We start from the raw sequence: 20639 nt of genomic DNA on the forward strand, positions 1-20639 counted from the left end.
GATTGATTGGTTGATTGATTGATTGGTTGATTGAGTCCGTTCCTGGGTCTGTGCTGTTGGCACCTGATTATGTTCAACGTGTTGTGGCGTATATGCGCGCGCACCCGACCCCCCCCCCCCCCCCCGCGGGCTCATCGATCCGCGCGCCGCCCCAACCCGACTGGGGCTCGTGATCAGCCGCTCGCGCTACTCGGGGCGGGACGAAGCTCCGAACGCTGTGCGGCCATTGGTTCATCGCGTCGGCGACGAGCGCGGCGTCGGCGGCTGTGTGGATGGTTGCGTCGAGGTGTCAATCAAGCTGCCCACCAACGGGCGGCCTGATGCTGACGGATTGCCCCGCCCGTACAGCGCCGCCCTCCTCGCTGACTGGTGGGGCGCGCTGTCACTCAGCGCCCCGGCTCGGCTGAGTTTGTGGTGGGAGCTGCCGCCTGTCGCCGGCCCCTGTAACCGCAGCGACTCCGGCGCTCCCGGCAGCCAGCACACGGAAGGAAGATGGCGGCTGCGGGGGTGCGAGTTTGCGGCCGCGGCGCTCTCCTCCTGTTCCTGGCCACCGCGGCCCTGACAACCGGTAAGCGCCACTACCAGAGACGCTCGGGCAGCTGCAAAAAAACGTCAGTTGTGCGCCGAGGCTGTGAAAATCGAGCTGCGCGGTCGCTGGGCCGCCTGCGTGAGGCTGTCGCATCAGCTGACGCCCGTCACCGCCCTGAGGGAAGCCGGTCTGACTGGAAAGGTCCCCTCGGTTTCCCACGGCGGTGACTTACTTGCGCGACAGAGGGAGCGGAGCCGCGCGGCGCTCGTGAGAGAGAAAAAAATACATAAAATGTATATTCTATGTGCACGTTCAACTGTTTTTTTTTGTTGCCGTTCGTCTTCGTCCGTCAGTGACTGCCGAAGATGATCATGTGATTTGTTTCTGGTTTTTTTCCCCCTAATATATTGGATTGAGGTTTTTTTTTAAAAAAATTGAAACCTCTCTATAAATGTCATTTTTTTTTTGCAAAAAAAACCCAACAACCACCACCTGCTCTGTGAGGGGGTCAACACCGACCCTTTACTCTTATTCGCCTGTTGGCTCTTCGTCTTTTATTCCTATCGGTACGAGTGAATGTTATGGCAACACCCCTTTATTTTCAGGATCGGGATTGCTGTTTGGGGACTTCTTCCATCTTTGACAGTTTAATGTCAACTCACAAAGGTGGCAGTTAACATCAGATTAACCCTTAAACCTGCCGAGAGGCGAATTGCTGGGATTGGCCCGAGAGCATTCAAAAAAAACATTAATTCAGAGTTTACTGAGTTACGGCGTAATTAAACTGGTTAGGTTTTCTGGAGTTAGAAATTCAGACTTCTCGAAAGGTTGAAACAAATGAGTGCAGATCTGTAGCAGCTCTTAAACTCCTACCTTTCCAGGTTTGGGGAGGTAATAAGATATCTTTAGTACAGTAAAATTCACATAAGTTGTATCAGTTGGGACCATAACATTTGATGACTTATGCAAAGTATGAGTTACGGCAAACTTGAATAAGTTGTATCATATCACTCGTACAAAGTTTTATCTGTAAGTTAGATTTTATATGACTAACACATAACAAATACACAAGTACTCTACTGGCTGATGACATTAAAGGATGGTTTCTGTACCTTGTTTAATCCTTGCATATTAAAGCTATGGTTGCCCATTCTTTCCATATACAGTACTGAACAATATATTTTTTACTGTAACTCTTGTGCAGAAAACATGTACTGTACATTGAATGGCACAACCAAACTGATTGCACACTGGTTTAGTGAGTGTGAGGGAGAGGCCAGGGAGGTTGAAGAGTTCAGATTTTCTGGAGTGTGAGAGATTAGAGGAATCGAGGGTGGGTTCCTCTAATCTCTCACACTCCAGAGAAACGGTGTGGATGGTCTGGGTGGGGTGGAAAGAGACACGGTAGGGGTGGGGGGAAGAGGACGATGCAGCCAAGTGGACGTTTTCAATTGAGGCGAAGAAGTCTAGCACCTCTTCACACTTGACGTTTGATGTGAGAATACAGGGGCCTTGAGGGCATGCACGGTGGAGGTGATGGACAGTGGAAAACAATGTCTTTGGATTGTTGTTTGCCTCCACGATGACATTGGAGCAAAAGTCAGTTTTGGTCTGTGAAAGGGAGAGGCAGTAGGTCCGGAGGTGCTGGAGCCACAGCTGGCGGTGAATCGTGAGGCTGGATTTCTGCCATCTGCGCTCGAGGTTTGGTAACAACCCTGGATTTCAGGGGAGCCAGGGAATTAAAGGTTGTGGAGAGACGGTCATTCAGCAGCTCGATAGCTGCATCAGGATCGCTGTGAGTGGAAGGCCAGAGGAAGAGGAGGTCCGAGAAAGAGAGGGCATTTGTGAGGGACTCGGGAGGGGTGGGGGGAGCCTTTTCCAGGGTGGGGAAAAAAAGGTGGAGGACTTGGAAAAGGGGAGGGGGCCGCGGGAGGAGAAGAAGATGAGGAAGTGGTCCGAGATGGCCTTGTCCGTGATACACAAATAGGAAATGTCAAGGCCATGTATGATGATGAGGTCGAGGGAGTGGCCATGGTGTGGTTCGGCGAGTTGATATGGAGGGTGAGGTTTAGGGAGGAGAGGAAGGCAGTGAAATCCAAGGAGGTGGTACAAGGGGAGTTAAGGTGGAGGTTGACATCAATCATGAGCCGGTGTGCAGTGCAGAGGGACACGGATGAGAGCAGAGAGGAGATATCAGTGAGGAAGGAGCCAGGAGGTTTGAGGGGGGAGCGGTAAACTAGGAGGATTTGGGGGGAGAGTAGAGGAGGGATGGTAGAGGGTGAGGTGTTCAAAGGAGGAGAAACAGCCAGAAGAGTAGGGGAATACACCAAGGGAAGCTTGGGAAATGAGGGCCACCCTGCCGCCACGTTGGTTGGGGCGGGGGGTGTGATGAAAAGTTAGCCAGGCGGGGAGGCTTCAATGATCGGGATGGGGTCACTGGGGAAATTGAACGGTAACCTGGGGGATGTATGACTTAGGTGATGATACACTATTACAGATCACACTTTTGTGAGCTTTACGGTATATTACAAATGCAGGTCAAATATGTGTATGGGGGTGTAGAGAGTTAAATCAGCTCTTTCCTGCAGAATATTGCATGTCTTCATGACTAAGCTTTTCTGTGGAATTCTGTTGGAAATTGATAATCTTACTTTACTTTAGCATAGTTTATCTTAATCTAGTTGGTGCAGATCAAGTAGGTTTCAGTGTGGATTTATCTGCTTTAAAATTCTGTTTTTGTAGTCAATCTGGATTTTCACCAACAAGATTATTCTTTAAATTTAGGTTGATAATACATTTGTACTGTACATTTTCTTGAGTATTTAAGGTTAATTTAAGAACGGGTTGCATTATATACTCCTTGAATTAATGTTTATCAACCTGATATTATGAGTCATACAATTTAAGTGTAATATTAGCTTTGCTTTAAAGTTGGTCTAGATATGACTTGATGTTATGTAGGTTGGTTCCAATTAGTTGGAATATGCACAAATATTATTTCATATACATTTCAATTAAAATGTAAATTGAGTGAGTTTGTTGTCCTGATTGTTAAAAAAAAATTATATTACAGTTATAAACAATTAACTACTGATTAGTGTTAAGAATTTAAAATATTTACAAATTTGTAATGTACATTGACTTGGGCATTTTTGGCCTAAAGATGAGAACTTGTGTGACCAAAAACCTTCCTCGTTATCACATATCCTAAGAAAATCAATGTTGTTTTATCATTGCATTCATCAGTGGTATACATGACTTTAGGAATTTTTGCAGCAAAGTATGGTTTGCTCAGTGGAGTGATTTGGGTCTTTGGTACTCTGCTACCGCATCCACATGATCATTCTTGTGTGGGCAGTTAGCAGGACATTTGACTGGGGGTATCACAGCAAAGCCAATTCTGTCTGAGCTTGATAATAATAATCCTTGCATTTGATATAGCGCTTCTCACGTCTTCTAAACGTCTCAAACCGCTTCACAGAATATACTGTAAAGTGAATTGACTGTATATTTGTGGGCAAAACGCGGCAGCCAATTGCGCACAGCAGTGTCCCATAAACAGTCGTGGATTGAAAATGACCAATTAATTATTGTTTTGTTTTTAAGGGATTATTATTAGGCGTGTGGAGTAAGGAAACTTGCCCAAGGTTTCACCCTGTCTGGAATTGAACTCAGGTCTGATCTGATCCTTGTCCAATATTCATACATGTCCACTTTTAATTTCCGATAAGAATCAGCAAAAAAATCAAACTTGTCCTCATCCCTCTTTCTCCCACCCCACCCCCTCCCCATACACAAATTTTAATGTTTGGGCTTCTTCACATTGGCTTGGTTTCGAAAGGTTGAGACGAGGATTTTATTATTTTTGTCTATTACCTTTCCGTCCCACTTTGATTCAACTCGTAGGCTTACCTTCAATTAATTTGGGAACTAAAATGTGAAATCGAATTGTACAGATGAGTGATGCTTACTAATTTTAGAAAGTGAAGAGTGAAAGAGTTCAAAATTGCAACCATTTGAATGCTTTTCTTTATTTGTTTAAAGGTGTCCTTGGTGACCGATTCAGCATATTGAGGGCCCCACAATATGTCAATTTCCAGAATGTTGCAGGACCTTTACCTATGGGCCGGATTCCAGATGTGTTGGCATTGTCTATGGGTTTTTCAGTTGAGGAGGTAACTGATGTTGCATGTTACTGTACAATGTAGAGAATTATTAATGACTTTCTCTATACAATGTAGAGAATTATTAATGACTTTCCAGTGACTTTACTGTTTATTCACTATTTGGTCGTCTTAAAATTTAATAAATCAACCATGATCATACCTGAGAGTATACTGAACTACACAAAATACCCTTTCTGGTTTAGTTGGTATTAAACTTCATAAGTGCCTTATAACTTATTGCTTGTCGGCCTCCCCAACTCCTCCCTCCACAGGCTGCAGATCATCCACAACTCTGCATTGCCAGACTCCGCCACTGCCTCACCCCTCAGGCTGCCGAAACCCTCACCCACGCATTTGTAACCTCAAGGCTTGATTACGGGAATTGCATCCTCATCGGCCTTCCCAACTCTTCCCTTCACAAGCTGCAGATCATCCAAAACTCTGCAGTTCGTGTGTTCTCATGCACCAGGCTCCGCGACCCCATCACTCCCACCCTCACCCGACTCCACTGCTCCCCATCACCCAGAGGATCGAGTTCAAGATCCTCGTCCTCACCTTTAAGGCCATCCATGGCCTTGCCCCCTCCTAACTCTATGACCTGCTGACTCCGTACCAACCTGCCCGCTCCCTCCATTCATCGGGCTCCGGCCTGGTCCATGTGTCCCGCCTGACCCGCCCTACCATCCGTGGCCGAGCTTTCAGCCTCTCTGCCCCCACACTCTGGAACTCTATCCCACGGTCCCTCGCCTTGCTTCCTCCCTTGCCTCCTTCAAGGCCGGTCTCAAGACTCTTCTCTTCAACTGTGCCTTTGGTCTCCCTCCCACCTCTCTGCCTTCCCTCACACCTACACCACCCTTCCCCAATGCTCAGGCCCCAAAACCTGACTGTTCAGCGCTTTGGGATGTCCTCCCGATGTGAAAGACGCTCTATCAATGTCATTTTGTTGTTGTTGTTGTTGCAGCCCGTGAGGTCTCCCGCACTGGGCTCCGCGACCCTATAACTCCCATCCTTGCCCAACTCCACTGGCTTCCCATCACACAGAGGATACAATTCAAGATCCTGGTCCTCACCTTCAAAGGCCTCCATGGTCTTGCTCCCCCCTACCTCTCCGACCTCCTAACCCTTTACCATCCTGTTCTCTCCCTCCTCTCAGCGGGGTACGGCCTGCTTTACGTCCCCTGCCTTGCTCGCCCCACTATTGGCAGGTGGGCCTTTCGCCACTCTGCCCCCACCCTCTGGAACTCCATCCCGCAGTCCCTCCATCTCGCCTCCTCCCTTGCCACCTTCAAGATCCATCTCAAGATACTTCTCTTTGACCGTGCTTTCGATCTCGCTGCTTCCCCGCCTGCCCTCCACCTCTCCCCCACCCTGACTCCCAGCTCAGGTCCGTAACTCTGTCTAACCAGAGTCTTGGGATGTCCTCCTGATGTGAAAGGAACTATACAAACATAATTTTGTTGTTGTTGTTGTTGCCTTTCTGCAACTCTTTGATAAGACAAGTTGCCCTTGGTCAATGCTATTACTGGTAGGTTGACAGGAATAGCCTCGGGATAATTCATACTTTGTTCCTCTTTTTCTCCCTCGGGGTTGGAGAGGAGGGGAAAGATCATTTAAATCTTTCCAAATGAGAACCCAAACTACTTCTGAATATGACTTAGCATAACCATATGATTGGACAGCTTCTTAGAATTCTTTTAACATTTCTGATATTTGTAATTTCAAAGTGAAGTAGTGCATTTCCAAGCTAGTTAAAGCTGGGAAGCAATTGTATCAACTTTCCAAAAACTGACAGAGAGCCACCAACCTTGACTGTTATTTCAGTAACTTAAGTCAATTTGGATAATTTGGACAAATCTTCAAGTAAGAAACTATTGTATGCTATTACAAACCACCCATGACCATGGTTTTCCTGATATTTTTTCTCTTAAGTTTCTCTCTTTCCATTTCTAATAGTATGCTTACTTTTTCTGTTTACTGGGGTATGGTCACTACTGGCATCATCACCAAGTTACCATTACACATGTCTGGACCAAATGCAGTGGTGGGGGGGAGCCATTGGCTGAGCAAATTATTCACTGAGGTCCATTGTAGATCAGGTAACTCAGCACAGGTTGGGAAATGAAGCTGCAATTTATGTGGTCTATTTGACTTGGTGCATATTCTGGCTTTTTATGAGTTATACTAAAATTTTACTGATTATACTGCAGTAATAAATATTAAACTACTGAATTGAGTTGTGAAGGGGAGTATTTCATAAGGTTTATTGGCTAGGTTTAATTTTCAAAACAAAATTTTTAAAATCTAATCACTCAAAAAGTAATTTATTTCAAACCTATTAAGGAATTGCTGAACTCAATGCGGAGGAGACACAGTACATGAAGTGGGCCAGAGGTAGCAGAGTGTGAACAAGTAGGGCCGCAGGAGATCAGTAAGTTTAAATGGAGGCGAGAGAATTCTTACAGCAAAATAGGAAAGTGATAGCGTTCCTATAGAAAAGTGGAATTTCTGGGAGCTTCAGGGAGGTTTATTATAATCCTAACAAAGTGAATATCTGCTTCATGCAAAATAGAAACCTTTATTGCACACCAACTTTCTTAATTTCAGAGCTGTGATGTCCATTTGATTGATTGTTCAAAGTGGACTTGCTTATGTGGGATGCTTAAATGATTTTTTGCTAGAAATATCCCCAGAAATATATTGATCTTTCTTCCTGCATTAGTCTCCATAAATTAATCATAGCATAGACCAGACTTTTCAATAAATCCTATTTTAAGTTTCAAATATTGTTACCAGTTTTGATCTGGCTTAAATGCACCTTCTTTAATATTAAAATAAAATGGTTTATAGACTGAATGAAAGAATGCTGTACACGTGCAGTATTGCTGCATATTTGACCTTGAACAAAGCATTGGAAGGTAAAATGGCAGGTTTATAGGTGTGAATATTTTTCTCTGATAGTCATAATGGTTTTGCTTGTAGAACAAATCTTCTGTTAGTCACCTTATACAAAACCAAAAACATTAGCTTGAGCTTAAAATGTTGTAACTGTTTTTTGAAGGATCTTTCGTGGCCTGGACTTCTAGGAGGCAATTTGTTCAGCCGACCACGAGCCACCATTCTTGTGACTGTGAGGGGAGTAGAAGAGATTGTTCTGCCCAAGAATGGAATCTCGTACCTTGTTGAAAATGTAAGTGATCTTCAGCATTTTGTGGTGGGTGGGGAAGGGGTGATATCGTATTACTGTTCAACATTAGTGAATAGAATGAATATTTTCCAACAAAACTTGCACATAGGTGGTATAATTCTACAGCCTCATAAATTAGCCCGGAAATATTAATCTGAATACATGTTCTAGTTTCATTCAATGATTTTGTTGAGAAAAAATGCGTGAGATGTTTACTGATGAGCAAGTGTTTATATTATGCTATTGAGCGAAGCCAAAATTTATGGTTAGAAAATTTTCTGATACAGCAGTGGTACTTAATAGTTTGCATGGCTTTGAAGAAAAANTAATCTTGTCTGCATCAACCTGAATCAATACCATCTCATTCCAATAACTTTCAAGTTTTTAAGTATCATAGCCACTTACTTTCCTAACTGTTGTTATAGAGTCTTAAACAACCACACGTGCCAATGGTTTAATGCAGATTGAATCTTGTTTGTACAAATTTTGCAATTCTAAAATATCTGTTGGACCGTGAAAGGAGGTTTACACGCAGTTGTTGGTTACTTGCACACAATAACGATTCAGTTATACAGAGACTTCCTGAAAGTCTTTTATCTTGCCTATGAGGTTACTGAGAATATGTTAGTATAACAAATGAACACTTACCACATCCAAGTTTTGTGGTGGGGGGGAGCAACAATGCAAAAAAGGAACCATTAGCACTAGACCAACATAAGGAAGCAACTGGATTCTGACCAGGTTTGTTTCTGCATTGGACAGGGATATTGTTCTCCTTGACTCTGTACCCCTGGAAGATAGTGGAAACTGGTAAAAGAAGTTGAATTAAACATGATTTTTAAAGACCGAAGAGGACATACAAATGTAGAGTTATTTGGAGAATCTAACCATTTAAAATAAAACACAGAAGTCCATTTGTGCTACATGTTTTGTTGCATGTTCTATAAGCTTTATCTACTTGTCCTCTGTGCATTATATTTGAAATATCAACCCAGTTGCTAATTCCAATTCCTAATTCCGATAAAGCAGGAACAGTATCACAATTACAATATTGGGAATTATTTTATAGTTCAGTTTCCTGACTTTCAGCCTGGCTTTAAGTACATTAATAACGTATATTTGGCATGGGATTCAAAATAAGGTTCAGGAGTAATATGTCTTTCTGATTAGCTGTTGCTCTAGATATTTCTCTCCAGTCAATAACATTTGCAGTAAAAGACTAATAGTTTAGGGGAATGAAAGATGAAAAACGTTCCTCAGATTTGTTTTTGTGTGTCTATAAAGTTGTGACATAATGTAGAAAATCAATTCATCCAATAAATGAACAGCTTCAAAAATGATTTAACTTATTTGCTTTATTGTAGCCAGTCCCTTTCACCTTGGATAGTATTTCAAATTCTATCCACTCCTTGTTTTCGGAGGAAACTTCAGTGGTTCTGCAGTTGGCTCCCAGTGAGGAGGTGAGTCTAAATAGGAATAAATGTGTTTCACTTTCTAAGAACTATAATCTGCATGTGCAGATGTTTGAAAGTTCTGGTCTTGATCTTTAAATATGTTGATGCAGGAATTCCAGTATTCCATCTGGATTTTTATCTAGTTTTCTTCCAATTGCTAAAGGCAGTGAAACAAATGTCCTGCACAAAAGTAGACCTTTCTGGTGGCACTGCATGTTTTTCTAAATTGCCACTTTTCTAAATCCCCATTTTGACTCTTGAAGAAGAGTGTACTTCCATGGATATTTGCAAAGCCTTATCATTGGCAACGAGACCTTGGTAAAGTTTTCATTCATGTGGGAGTCCAGATGTGGTGAATAGGTCAAGGTATAAGGTACTGCAGTAAAGCCTGTTCTTGTCCACCTACATATTCTAAGCATGTGTTACTGGATCGTGATCAGGAGGTGAAACCACGGCTGTTGGATTTCTCTCACCCCCACTCCCCTCCCTTAACCCAGGGCCAATTTTCATACACTTGCTGCCGTTTGTTTAATTTGTTTAAAGTTGTGACTGTTTTGCAACTTGTGAACTCTTTGCAGAGGTTGTACATGGTGGGGAAAGCAAATGCCATTTTTGAGGATCTCCCTGTAACTTTGCGACAGATGAGGAATCGCTTGTTCCAAGATGACTCTGTGCTGAGCTTCCTTCCTCCTAATTCCCTGAACAAAAATAATGAGGTATGAGGAACTACTGTCATGTTATTTTCCGGGTGGACTTTCTGCAAAGTGTCTTGGTGATTATAGATTTGTTTAAAATTGCTACAGATTAGCAGCATTAAAGAAGACTTTGACCAAAATACTGAGGCTGAAACATATTGTACCAAACATTTAGATTGAAATAATTGCAAAGTTTATATTTTGAGTTTTAACCTACATAGGTAAATATTCAGTAAGTATTTGACACTGATTTGTCCCTGAGGGACAATGTTAATTGCTGTTGTACCCTTGATTATTTATTTTTATCATTTATTACCTGTGTATCAAAGCTTAACAGGAATTCACACGTACACGGTTGTATTGCTTTACTATCCTCATAGGCGTCAGCCTAACACAGTTGATAGCATTCTTTCCTTTGAGTCAGAAAAATAATAATTTTGGTCATTGAATCCATGGCTGTTTGTGGGACACTGCTGTGCGCAATTGGCTGCCGTGTTTCACCCACCATATATAAAGTCAATTTACTTTACACTATTCTGTGAAGCACTTCGAGATGTCTCGAAGACATAATAATATATCAAATGCAAGGATTATTATTAATAGAAAGTTGTGGGTTCAAGCACCACATTGAGACTGAGCTCATAATCTGACACCTCAGTGTAATGTTGAAGGAATACTGTTTGTCAAAAGTGCCTTACTTCAGATAAGACGTTAAATTGAGGACCTGTCCTGCAAATTGGCTTCTGCATTCGCCTACAATGGTCATTATATTTTGCTGTAAATCCCATGAACAACAACAAATGACATTTGCATTTCAACAACTTGATAAGGCACTATATCAAATGCAAGAATTATTATATCATTGTTTAACAGCAAGTTTAATTCAAGTACCTTGTTCCGAGATGTTGGGTCAATTTAACAGTAAATTGACATGGACATCCTACCTCTGCACTTCCCCCTCCCCCCCCCCCCCCCGCCCAAGGTATAAGTTAGCAGATACCAGCTTTTTGGCAAACCCCAAAAATGTCACAACCTATCTGCTTTCCAGCTTCTGAATTCTTCAACTATGCTGATGGACACATGTTAAATTTCTCCTGATTGAAAACATGTTGCAATGTAAATGGTGCTACATAACTGCTTGTGATGGTTTGTGAAGCCTTCTTCTGATGGAGATTATAAAAGAATAATCCTTGCCTTTGATATTGGCTAATGGCAAACCTTTGGAGTCTTCCTATAAACCTCACTTTGGGAATGAATTAGGTGACATTTGTTCTACTAAGGCAACAGATTGTGTCTCAGGGATCAAAGCAGATCTAGAACCAAATTTCTTTTTTAATCTAGTGATTTCACAGTACTGTACAGATAATTTGCACAGATTTCAAGATCCTCTTATTAGCTTTCAAATCCCTTCATCCCCTTGCACCTCCCTACCTATTTGATCTGCTTACTCCCCCACCCGTTATCTCCGCTCAACTGGCTCCAGCCTCCTATTTGTCCCTCGTCCCCTCCACTCCATAATCGGTGATTGTCCCTTCAGTCACTACACCTAGAACTCTCTCCCTCAATCCCTCCGCCTTGCCTGCCCCCTCCCTCCCCACTTTCAAATCCTGTCTAAAAAAACTTTCTTTTTAATCATGCTTATAGTCACTTCCCTCTACCCCTGGCTCAGGGTCAGACTCTGCCACTGTTAAGTGCTCTGCGATGCTACCCTGTGTGAAGGGCTATATAAATGCATGTTGTTGTAGTTTACAGGTCAACCGCCTCAAAAGTCATATGTATTGCAGTTTGTTTCACAAAGGTTCTGAAGGATATTTCTTTTGTTTTTAGGTTGACTTGCTATTCCTTTCAGAGCTGCAAGTTCTTCATGATATTTCTGCATTGGTAAGCTTATTTTATTAAATGTATTAAAAATAGACTAGTGGTAGTTCCTTATTCTCACACCCTTTTTGATGTACATTAACAAGTCACTTTTTTAATTGCTGTCATTGTTATTGCTTCAATCGACTTAGCTCCACATATACAGTCGTATACTCTATACTCAGTATTCTTTCAAAAGCACCTAATCGTGGAGTTCTGTAGCTCAGTGGCTAGAGCACTCACCTTGCAAGCGAGACACCTGGGTTCAATTCCAGGCAGGGCGAAACCTTGGGCAAGTTTCCTAACTCCACACACCTAATAATAATCCCTCTTAAAAAAAATAGTAAATTGGTCATTTTTAATCCATCACTGTTTGTGGGACACTGTGCGCAATTGGCTGCCGCGTTTCACCCACAAATATATGGTCAATTCACTTTAAAATATATGCTGTGAAGCGCTTTGAGACATCTAGAGGACATGGAAAGCGCTAAATCAAATGCAAGGATTATTATTATTTGTGCAACAATCTTTTGGATTTTTTGAAGTTAAAATAGATAGCACCACAATGTTACAGGGGTGGTGAGTTGCAGTTCCCCTAGACAAACAGTTTTAGAACTATTTGAGAGACTTAGATGCCAGAGCAGGGGTAGGCTACTAATGGCAGGTTACCTGGGCCTCTTCATGACTGGATCTCCTGTGCAGTCACCCGCACTATAATTGAAGAAGAGGGCATATATTTGTTAGAACTTTATTATGGCCAACTGCAGGGAGACCCTTCTGAGTGAACTATTTTCCATTGTCAGTTGACCCAGGCAAAAAGCATGCACAGAAGCAAAGCCAGTTTGGGAGCACCATTTTCCAAATTAAAGGATGCGGTGGTAAAAGCACCACCTGCTGTCCACTATAATCTGAGCCAAACAGGTGTATAGCACTCCAAACATGTTTTTTTTTAAAAAGTATGTCGTAACATGTAGCACACAAAACGTGTCACACATACAAACTAAACTAAGAATTAAAACAGGATGACATGGCTTTCTGGGAAGAGAGAAGTTCTGATTTTAAAGCAGAAGTGGAACATTGCAAACATAATAGGACACTGAACTAGATGAGAAGCTAAGCCTTTTTCACCCAGGACCAAATTTGAGGTGGACTGTTTTTTTTAATGTAACTACAGTGGTGATATATTGTGTTCTGACTTATATTGAAAAGTCACTCTGCCTGCTGGGAACTAGTCTTTATTTATTAAAAAACACTTAAGTGCTTGGATTAATTGGTTTATGTCCTGGTAGCCTGAATGCTTAACATTCTGGATAATGTGTTTTAAGGTATCCTACAAAGGTATTTTCGCCATCCTGGAAGTAGCTGTTTGTCTAAAGAGTGACAAGGAAACTCTTGATGCTTTGTACACTGCTGCTGGAAGGTGTTACCTGGTGTGGTGTTTATAGGTACACATTTGTATGTTTAGGATTCGGTGGCGACTCTAGTTGGATGTATTGTGCTCTGGGTGGTGACGTCATCATTTAAGCAGAATAGAGTGTGTTTCCTGACTATGATTTAAGAGGTCACGTTAATGCATTTTATGTGCAAGCTGTGTTGATCACCATATCACTCAGGAAGGAATTTCTAATGTTGTCTATGTCTCCAGCAAGAGCTTAGACAGTTTGTTAGCTGTCTGAAGATCAAGGGGGCAGATAGAGGAATGATAAGCTTCTCCTGCTGGCTCAATTATGATATTTTTGTTGAAGAATGAGTGGAGCTGAGTCAACTTTGTAGTGTACTATGTAAGCTGAACGAAACAGCACTCCAAATATGCTATTTTTTTTAAAAAGTATGCCATAACATGTAGCATATTAAATGTATGCTTTATCAGTTTATAGCTGTGTTCAAGTTAATGTAATGGAAAATGAGGAACAATAACTATTTATTTGCAAATTATTTCCTCAGCTGTCTCGACACAAGCATTTGGCAAAAGACCATTCACCTGATCTTTATTCACTAGAGCTAACGGGTCTGGAAGAGATTTTAAAACATTATGGGCAGGACTCCCAGCAATTCCGTGATGCTGCCCAAATCCTTGCAAATGTCATCCAGAAGGTAAGCCTCTTATCACATAAATTTACATGGCAGTAATCAATTTGTATATTAGCCTTTCAACTGTTGCTCAGGATTTCTCAGTATTCAGTTAGATGTTTAGGCTTTCACTTGGCTGCAGGTTCAGAATAGTTAAATCATTTGAATTTTGGAGTACAGACGTGCTTTTTCCACTAAAATTTTTTAAATTGGGCAAGGAGTAGTATAGCGGAACAGGAGGAATTATTCCAATTTGCACCAAAATCTGCTAGTTTTTGCAAAATAATTGTACTGTTCCATATAAAGTGAGTGTTAAAGTAATTGCAGTTATATTTATTAGTTGGAAAAATATTTTTCTTCATAGTGAGATGAGAGTATTTTCCTTTTGGGTGCAATTCAATTAAATCACTCCTAAAGTCGGAATTAGAAACTTGTGTTCAAATTTCTATTCTGTAAGCAAAACATTTGAATTCTTGTGAGAATAAAATACAACTAAGTTGGTTTGGTTTCTTAAAATTAGTAGCTACTTGAGAGTTATAAAAATGGGATTACAAAATACACCATCTACACTTTGGTAAATCCTGGTAAGTACTTTTGAGAGGACTTTCCAACGATAAAGACACTCCATCAAATGCAAGGATTTTATAAAATTTAAGCTGAATGGAAAATATACCTTGCTCAGTGGCCAATTTCACGAGTGAGCTCAGACAGTGAGAATTGACAGTTTATGTGAAGCCGGGAGTTAGGTAGGAGGTAGGGACATGAGGAGAGGGGCTATACAGCTATCTCAGCTGAAGTCTATGTACCTCAATAACTCTGACCATTGGCTTCACCGCCTGATTGGGATAACTTCAGAAATCGTTTTCTTTTAAGAAAGGTAGGCATTTTTGTGTGAAATCTTTAAAAATTTCAATGGGCTTAAATGTTGGTTTATGAATATTCCCTTTTCGGTAACCTGCATATGTTTAAGTTCAATTGTGCAAAGTAGATTTTATGCAATTTGTAGAAATGCAGTAAAAATTCAGATTTGGAAATTCTGGTGCGCAAGATTTGAAACTCCTGTACAACACTTTCTATTTCAGTTTGCAGATGAGATGTTCAGCATTTATAATGGAAATGCGTTAATAGACCTGCTGACAGTGAAGACATTTGATGTTCCTCTTATGCGAAAGACTCGATCTATCTTGGAATCTACATCCATAGTAAGTATAATATGGAAATAATGGTTTTTCAGTAGTACTGCCATAATTCAACAGCATGCAAACATTACCTTGTTTAATTGACAAATGTTAACACTTTTTTTATATTAATCATGGCTGAAGTTTCAACAAAGGGGCCTTTGAATACAAAATTAAATGGGCTATAAACCAAGCTAAAATATATTAATCCTTTTGACAGCTTGACCTATATTTTTTGTAAATTAAAGTAAAGATGTTGGCCAATGCAAAGCTAATTGAATATTGCTAACAATTCCTTTCTTTGTAGAGCAACCCAGGCAGTCCATACGGCTTCGCCTATCAGTACAACTATAACTATGCTGTTGTCTTCAACATTGTCCTGTGGTTAATGATAGCCCTAGCCTTAGCTGTGATCGTTATTTCCTATAACCTGTGGAACATGGATCCTGGCTATGACAGCATTATCTATAGAATGACCAGCCAGCGAATTAAAATGGAATAAACTTTCTTTGTCAAAACCAACCTAAAGGAGGGAATCACTGAGGATACAAACTGATGGGTTAGGAAAGTTAAATATTGATTTCTGACCTTTGTTCTGTTTCTTGCTAAGGCAGTATTCCAACATTGGAGGGGAGGGGGGTAATGTGGGGATGTGAAACATAATTTTTCAATGTAAATTTAAATATCCATCACCTCTGCACTTATATCTAAGATATATTTGTGTAGATATATTTGCAGAAATATCTGGCTGTCACAGTAGCTATTATCAACAAATATGGGATACAGTGGCTACTTAATCATGGAAAACTTCTACATGATCTCTCAAATTGTATTATATTTTAAATACGATGCAATAGTGGGAGGGGAAAGAAGGAAATTACTTGATGATGAACAATTAATTATTGCTGATGAAACTTGAGCAGTGCTGACAAATTAATGTCCTCAAGATTTTAGTTGTCTCTAAAGATCCTTCAACCCAAGGAAAAAATCTTGCTAATTTTAGTTAAATAATTTCTTATTCTAAATCCAATCTGCACCAACATCAAATGTTTACAAAGTAGTCCAATGCTATTGCTGAACAACTGTAACACAAATAAGTATAATGTGCATTCTTCACCCGGTGCTGGTTTACCAAACTGGCCTCAGCTCAACTTCCATCATCAATATAATGAGTATTCCGGGGAAGAGTTTGTATTGAAATTGATGGAAGAGAATGACTTCACATGAGCATTTCATTGGGTTATAGTATCGCAACTCCTTTCTCTATTATTCTGCAATTAAATTGGTTCTGTCTGTATATATTAGGAATATTACTGCTTGAATGACTTGCCACTCTATTCAGTACTGTTGGATTCAGTTTGTCATTTTATGTTGAAATAGTGACCAGATCAGTGATAGATATTAGCTTCAATGAAAAATGCACTGTGATATGAATTAACTTGATTTTGTGAAAATTATTCTTAAATGATTCGACTTCTCCATTGCTTTCATGTTTAAAGTGAATGTGGTGTAAAGATGTAAATTACTATGTGGACTGTTGAATGGCAGTCCTATTAAAGACAATCTGTATGTTCATTTGCAACTGTTAAACCTGTCTCTTAGTGAAGTGAGTTCGGTACATAAAGGTAGAGAATAGAAATGGATCTTTGTATTTATGTGAAAGCCTATGTGTTACTTGTGTTCTGTGTAAATGTTATTAATAAAGGATGACTGTATACAGTTATGTCATTTGTAGTTTAATAGGCTGAATGAGCATTGAGGTACAGGTTGAAAAATTGAAAACCTCAACCAGAGATCTGCTCCCAGATTGGGGCTGTAATCCTGGGAATCCCAATCCTGGAATCTATAAGAGAGAATCCTGGGATTTGAGTCCTAATTAAAAAAATAAGTTACTTTCTATCCATCACTGTTTTCTGTCTCTTATCTGCCCACCCAAACACACCTCTTAAGTAATTTCTTTCCATTAGTATTATGTTCATCTGTTTTGCTGTCACTGTTTCATTTCTCACTTTCTGTCAGTCTCTCTCCTGGATATTACTGTCTCTCTCTGTATTTAACATTCTTTCTCCGTCTCTCCCCCCACCATATGTAACAATGAACTTGTTCATTTTCTCTGTGGATGTATCAATCTCTGTCACCTTCCATTTGTGCCACTGACTATCTTAGTCCTGTGTTATGTCTCCCTTTTCTCTCCCTCTATATTATATGCTGTGTATGTGTCACTGATTTTTCTGTCACTTTCTGTATGTGTTATTTCCTCTTGTGAAATCTGCCCATTGCTAACCCCCCCTCCCTGTCTTGGTCAGTGCCTCATCAGGCAGCTGTGTTGCTGAAGTAGGCGGGGAAGGAGGGAAATGAGTCAATGACTGGCTCGGAGGGAGGTTGCTGTGCAGTGCTGTCTTCCCTGGCATTTTTCTGAAGCAGGATTTAGCACTGCGGAATCCTGGGATTTGGGGCATTAAAATCCTGGAATGCAGAAAAAGCAACCGGGATTGCAATAGCTACTCCCAGGTGACATTCTGCAGCTAGGAAATAGAGTAGTTGGGGATGATTTTTCGGTTATTTCTCTCCTCCCCCCTCCCCAACTCCACTCATTTGACATTAGGAACTCATAGTATGAGAACCATGAATGTGTTTTGCATTGGATCTCCAATGCCATTATTTTGAATGTCATTAATCTGAATCAAATATTGGATACTTTACATTTTTTAAAAATGTTCAAAGCATTCTTTGTTCAAATTCACAAATTAATTTCAGATATTGTTTAATAATTTTTTTTGTGATTTGAATATCAAAGTAAAAAGTGCAGTAAATCTTCAATACTCTTCAGTGGGGAGGGGTAATGAACAAATAATTTAGTGTCCTGCACATAGAATTATTTCCTCAACACCTGCATCCAGATAATTGATAATATTGAGAGAACAAGAGAGGGCCTAACACTGATCCCTGAGGCACACCACAAACTACTCTCTGCCAATCTGAAAAAAATCCCTTAATTCCCACTCTGTGCCACCTGTTCTTCAACATTGGTCTATCAGTTTGTTAATTTGCCATCTATTGCGTGTGCTTTAATTTTGGCTATGAGTCTTCTGTACAGCACTTCATCAAACACCTTCTTAAAATCCAAACCAATAACTACTGCACCTCTTTGTCTACATTTTAGACATCTCTCCAAAGAATTCAATCAAATTAGTGGATACAATCTTTCTACATTCATTATGACCTTGAACATCTTCTCTACAACTGAACTCTGGGTCTGGCTCTTTTATTAAAGTGATATTCCCACTCTACAAGCCTCTGGGGACAACCCTATATTTACGGATGTTTGATTTTTCAGCTAGAATTGCCAGATTACCTTCACAAAGTTTTGATTATCTTTGCACTGACAAACTTCTCCAAGGCAATATCTACCAGTTAGCCAAAGCACTTGTGTGTAGAAATGAAGATACACCTGGAGAATTCAGTCCTACTCATTGAACCATTGAGTGAAGAAGATTATTCCAAAATTGCATTTATGATAATATTCCTTTCGATTTAACTTTTTTACCCTATTTTCAAAACTATGCACTTCACTTTTTCATTTTAAAATTGAAATTCAACAAAATGAATAAACAATGTTGCTTGTTAGATTTAATTATAGTTATGCACAAGGGAGAGCAATGCAAATAATGAGTTCTAAGGTCAACATATCAACAACAGTAAAAGTGCTTCAAAATCCTGCAAGACCGATACAGTACTGAGAAGTGAAATGGAGCCTTGGGAAGAAAGTGGACAAATGAAAGTGGCTGAAGAGAAAGCCCTGAGTTCAGGATAAAGGAACTTGACGAGAAGCTAGGGTTTACAGCACCTCACTGAGAAAGCGCAAAAGATGTTCCCACAGTCAAATCTCCCTAAATTATCTCTGGAGATCCCCAGTATCACTTCAAGCTGAGAAAGTCTTACTGAATGTTTAACTATTGTCCTTCTATCTCAAACACTAATTTTTCTTGCTGCCCTTTCCCTCTCTCCTGAAAGAAATGCACCAAATTTGCGTTAAAATTCACGAACCATCGAATAGAGAATTTACAAGCCAGCAAAATCTGATAAAAGTCCAACAAGGGAAACAGTGGTGAAGTTTTTTGTTGGACTTTGTCAGCTTAGAATTCATTGCCCTTGTATTTCAAAATCGATATTTGAAAACAAGAAGGCATAATTAACTCAACAAATCCAGTTTGTAAAGAAAGACTGTATTGCAAATTAAACAGCAATGTTTCATTTCTATTTGTTCACTTCTCAAAATCTTTGGGAGCTATATTAGATTTGTGTTTTATTTTTAATGGAGACTAATTCTAGTTTTAATAAAAAGTGAGTGAACGACTTACACATGGGATAAATCATATCTGAGATTGCATGCTAATTTGCTGCTAGCCACACAGCAGTAAGGAAAGAGTTAAATCAGCCAAGTGTTTCTGAACAGGCTGTGGTGTGCAGCCAATCTGATTACTCGCATCGTTGCTTGCTGGCTGCTCGCTGTGTAATTTTTGTTTCATGCCAGAACTGACTACAACAAGAGCAGACAGCAAAGACATGAAGCTGCAGTATACATGGGATTTGTGTAACGTCTCTTGAACTCCTGCTAATTAACCTGACTGCTATATTGGCTGTCTGCGCAGCACTATAGTCAATATCACTGTAACACTAATTTTGCTAACTCTGCTAATTCTAGCCATGGTGTTCCAGAAATAAATAAAAAGGAAAACGATGATATTATCAAAAACAATTTCCAATGTCTGCCCAAACTACACCAATAAAAGGAAAAGGCCCCCAAATCAAAAAAACACAAGATTTTTCAGTACAATTCAGTATTATACTTAGAATTTTAGTTTCGCATAGTTTTAGTTGTTTACTGCAATTATTGTTATTGTTGCATTTATATTTGACAATGTTTGCCCCAAATCCTATAGGTAACAGCCAAATATTTTACTGCTTTATTTGGAAATAGCTTAAACGTTAAGCTGCCTGTTTGGGTGATCCAAGCAAAATACCTACAATGTGATTTCTTCGGCCCCATTAACATACACTATGCAGTCTTCACGGATCCTATTGCAGTTCCGTACTACCAAGTTGGCCGTGCCAAGACAAAGCTGAAAAGCAAAATGAGGGACTACAAAGAAAAGAATAATAAAACAAAGGTAACAAATAGAGATGAACAGAAAACTAATCAAAAGAAAAAGAAAACAAAATGCAGGAGCAATTGCCCGTTTTTATTTTGAAAAAATGAGTGAACAATTTACACATGGGAATAAATCATATCCTAGATTTCATATTAATAAGTCTTACTTTCTAAAGATCATGTTTCAAAAGTAATTTTTTGCCCATTCTTACCTGAGCGAGATTGAATTTGCAGGTTACTCACTCATGGATCTACTTCCTTAACCTCCTAGCTTAAGCCAACTACAGAATTAAGGACCAGGAGTGAAAGGTAAAGGTCAGCATTGCTTTTAACAAACTACAGCTGTGAGGTCTG

At 40.2% G+C, this 20639-nt stretch overlaps 1 protein-coding gene across 1 annotated transcript; it reads left to right on the forward strand.

The window, feature by feature from the left end:
• The first annotated feature begins 451 nt into the window (after positions 1 to 451).
• Positions 452 to 16856, forward strand: atp6ap2 (ATPase H+ transporting accessory protein 2). The gene is made up of 9 exons (XM_007901528.2): positions 452 to 568; positions 4574 to 4704; positions 7754 to 7882; positions 9244 to 9339; positions 9912 to 10049; positions 11856 to 11909; positions 13830 to 13979; positions 15038 to 15157; positions 15441 to 16856. The coding sequence occupies exons 1-9, from the start codon at positions 493 to 495 to the stop codon at positions 15633 to 15635; spliced, it is 1089 nt and encodes a 362-aa protein (XP_007899719.2). The 5' UTR covers positions 452 to 492; the 3' UTR covers positions 15636 to 16856.
• The last annotated feature ends 3783 nt before the right edge of the window (positions 16857 to 20639 follow it).

The sequence above is a fragment of the Callorhinchus milii genome, unplaced genomic scaffold, assembly GCF_018977255.1.
Source record: "Callorhinchus milii isolate IMCB2004 unplaced genomic scaffold, IMCB_Cmil_1.0 Scaffold4, whole genome shotgun sequence".
Taxonomy (NCBI): domain Eukaryota; kingdom Metazoa; phylum Chordata; class Chondrichthyes; order Chimaeriformes; family Callorhinchidae; genus Callorhinchus; species Callorhinchus milii.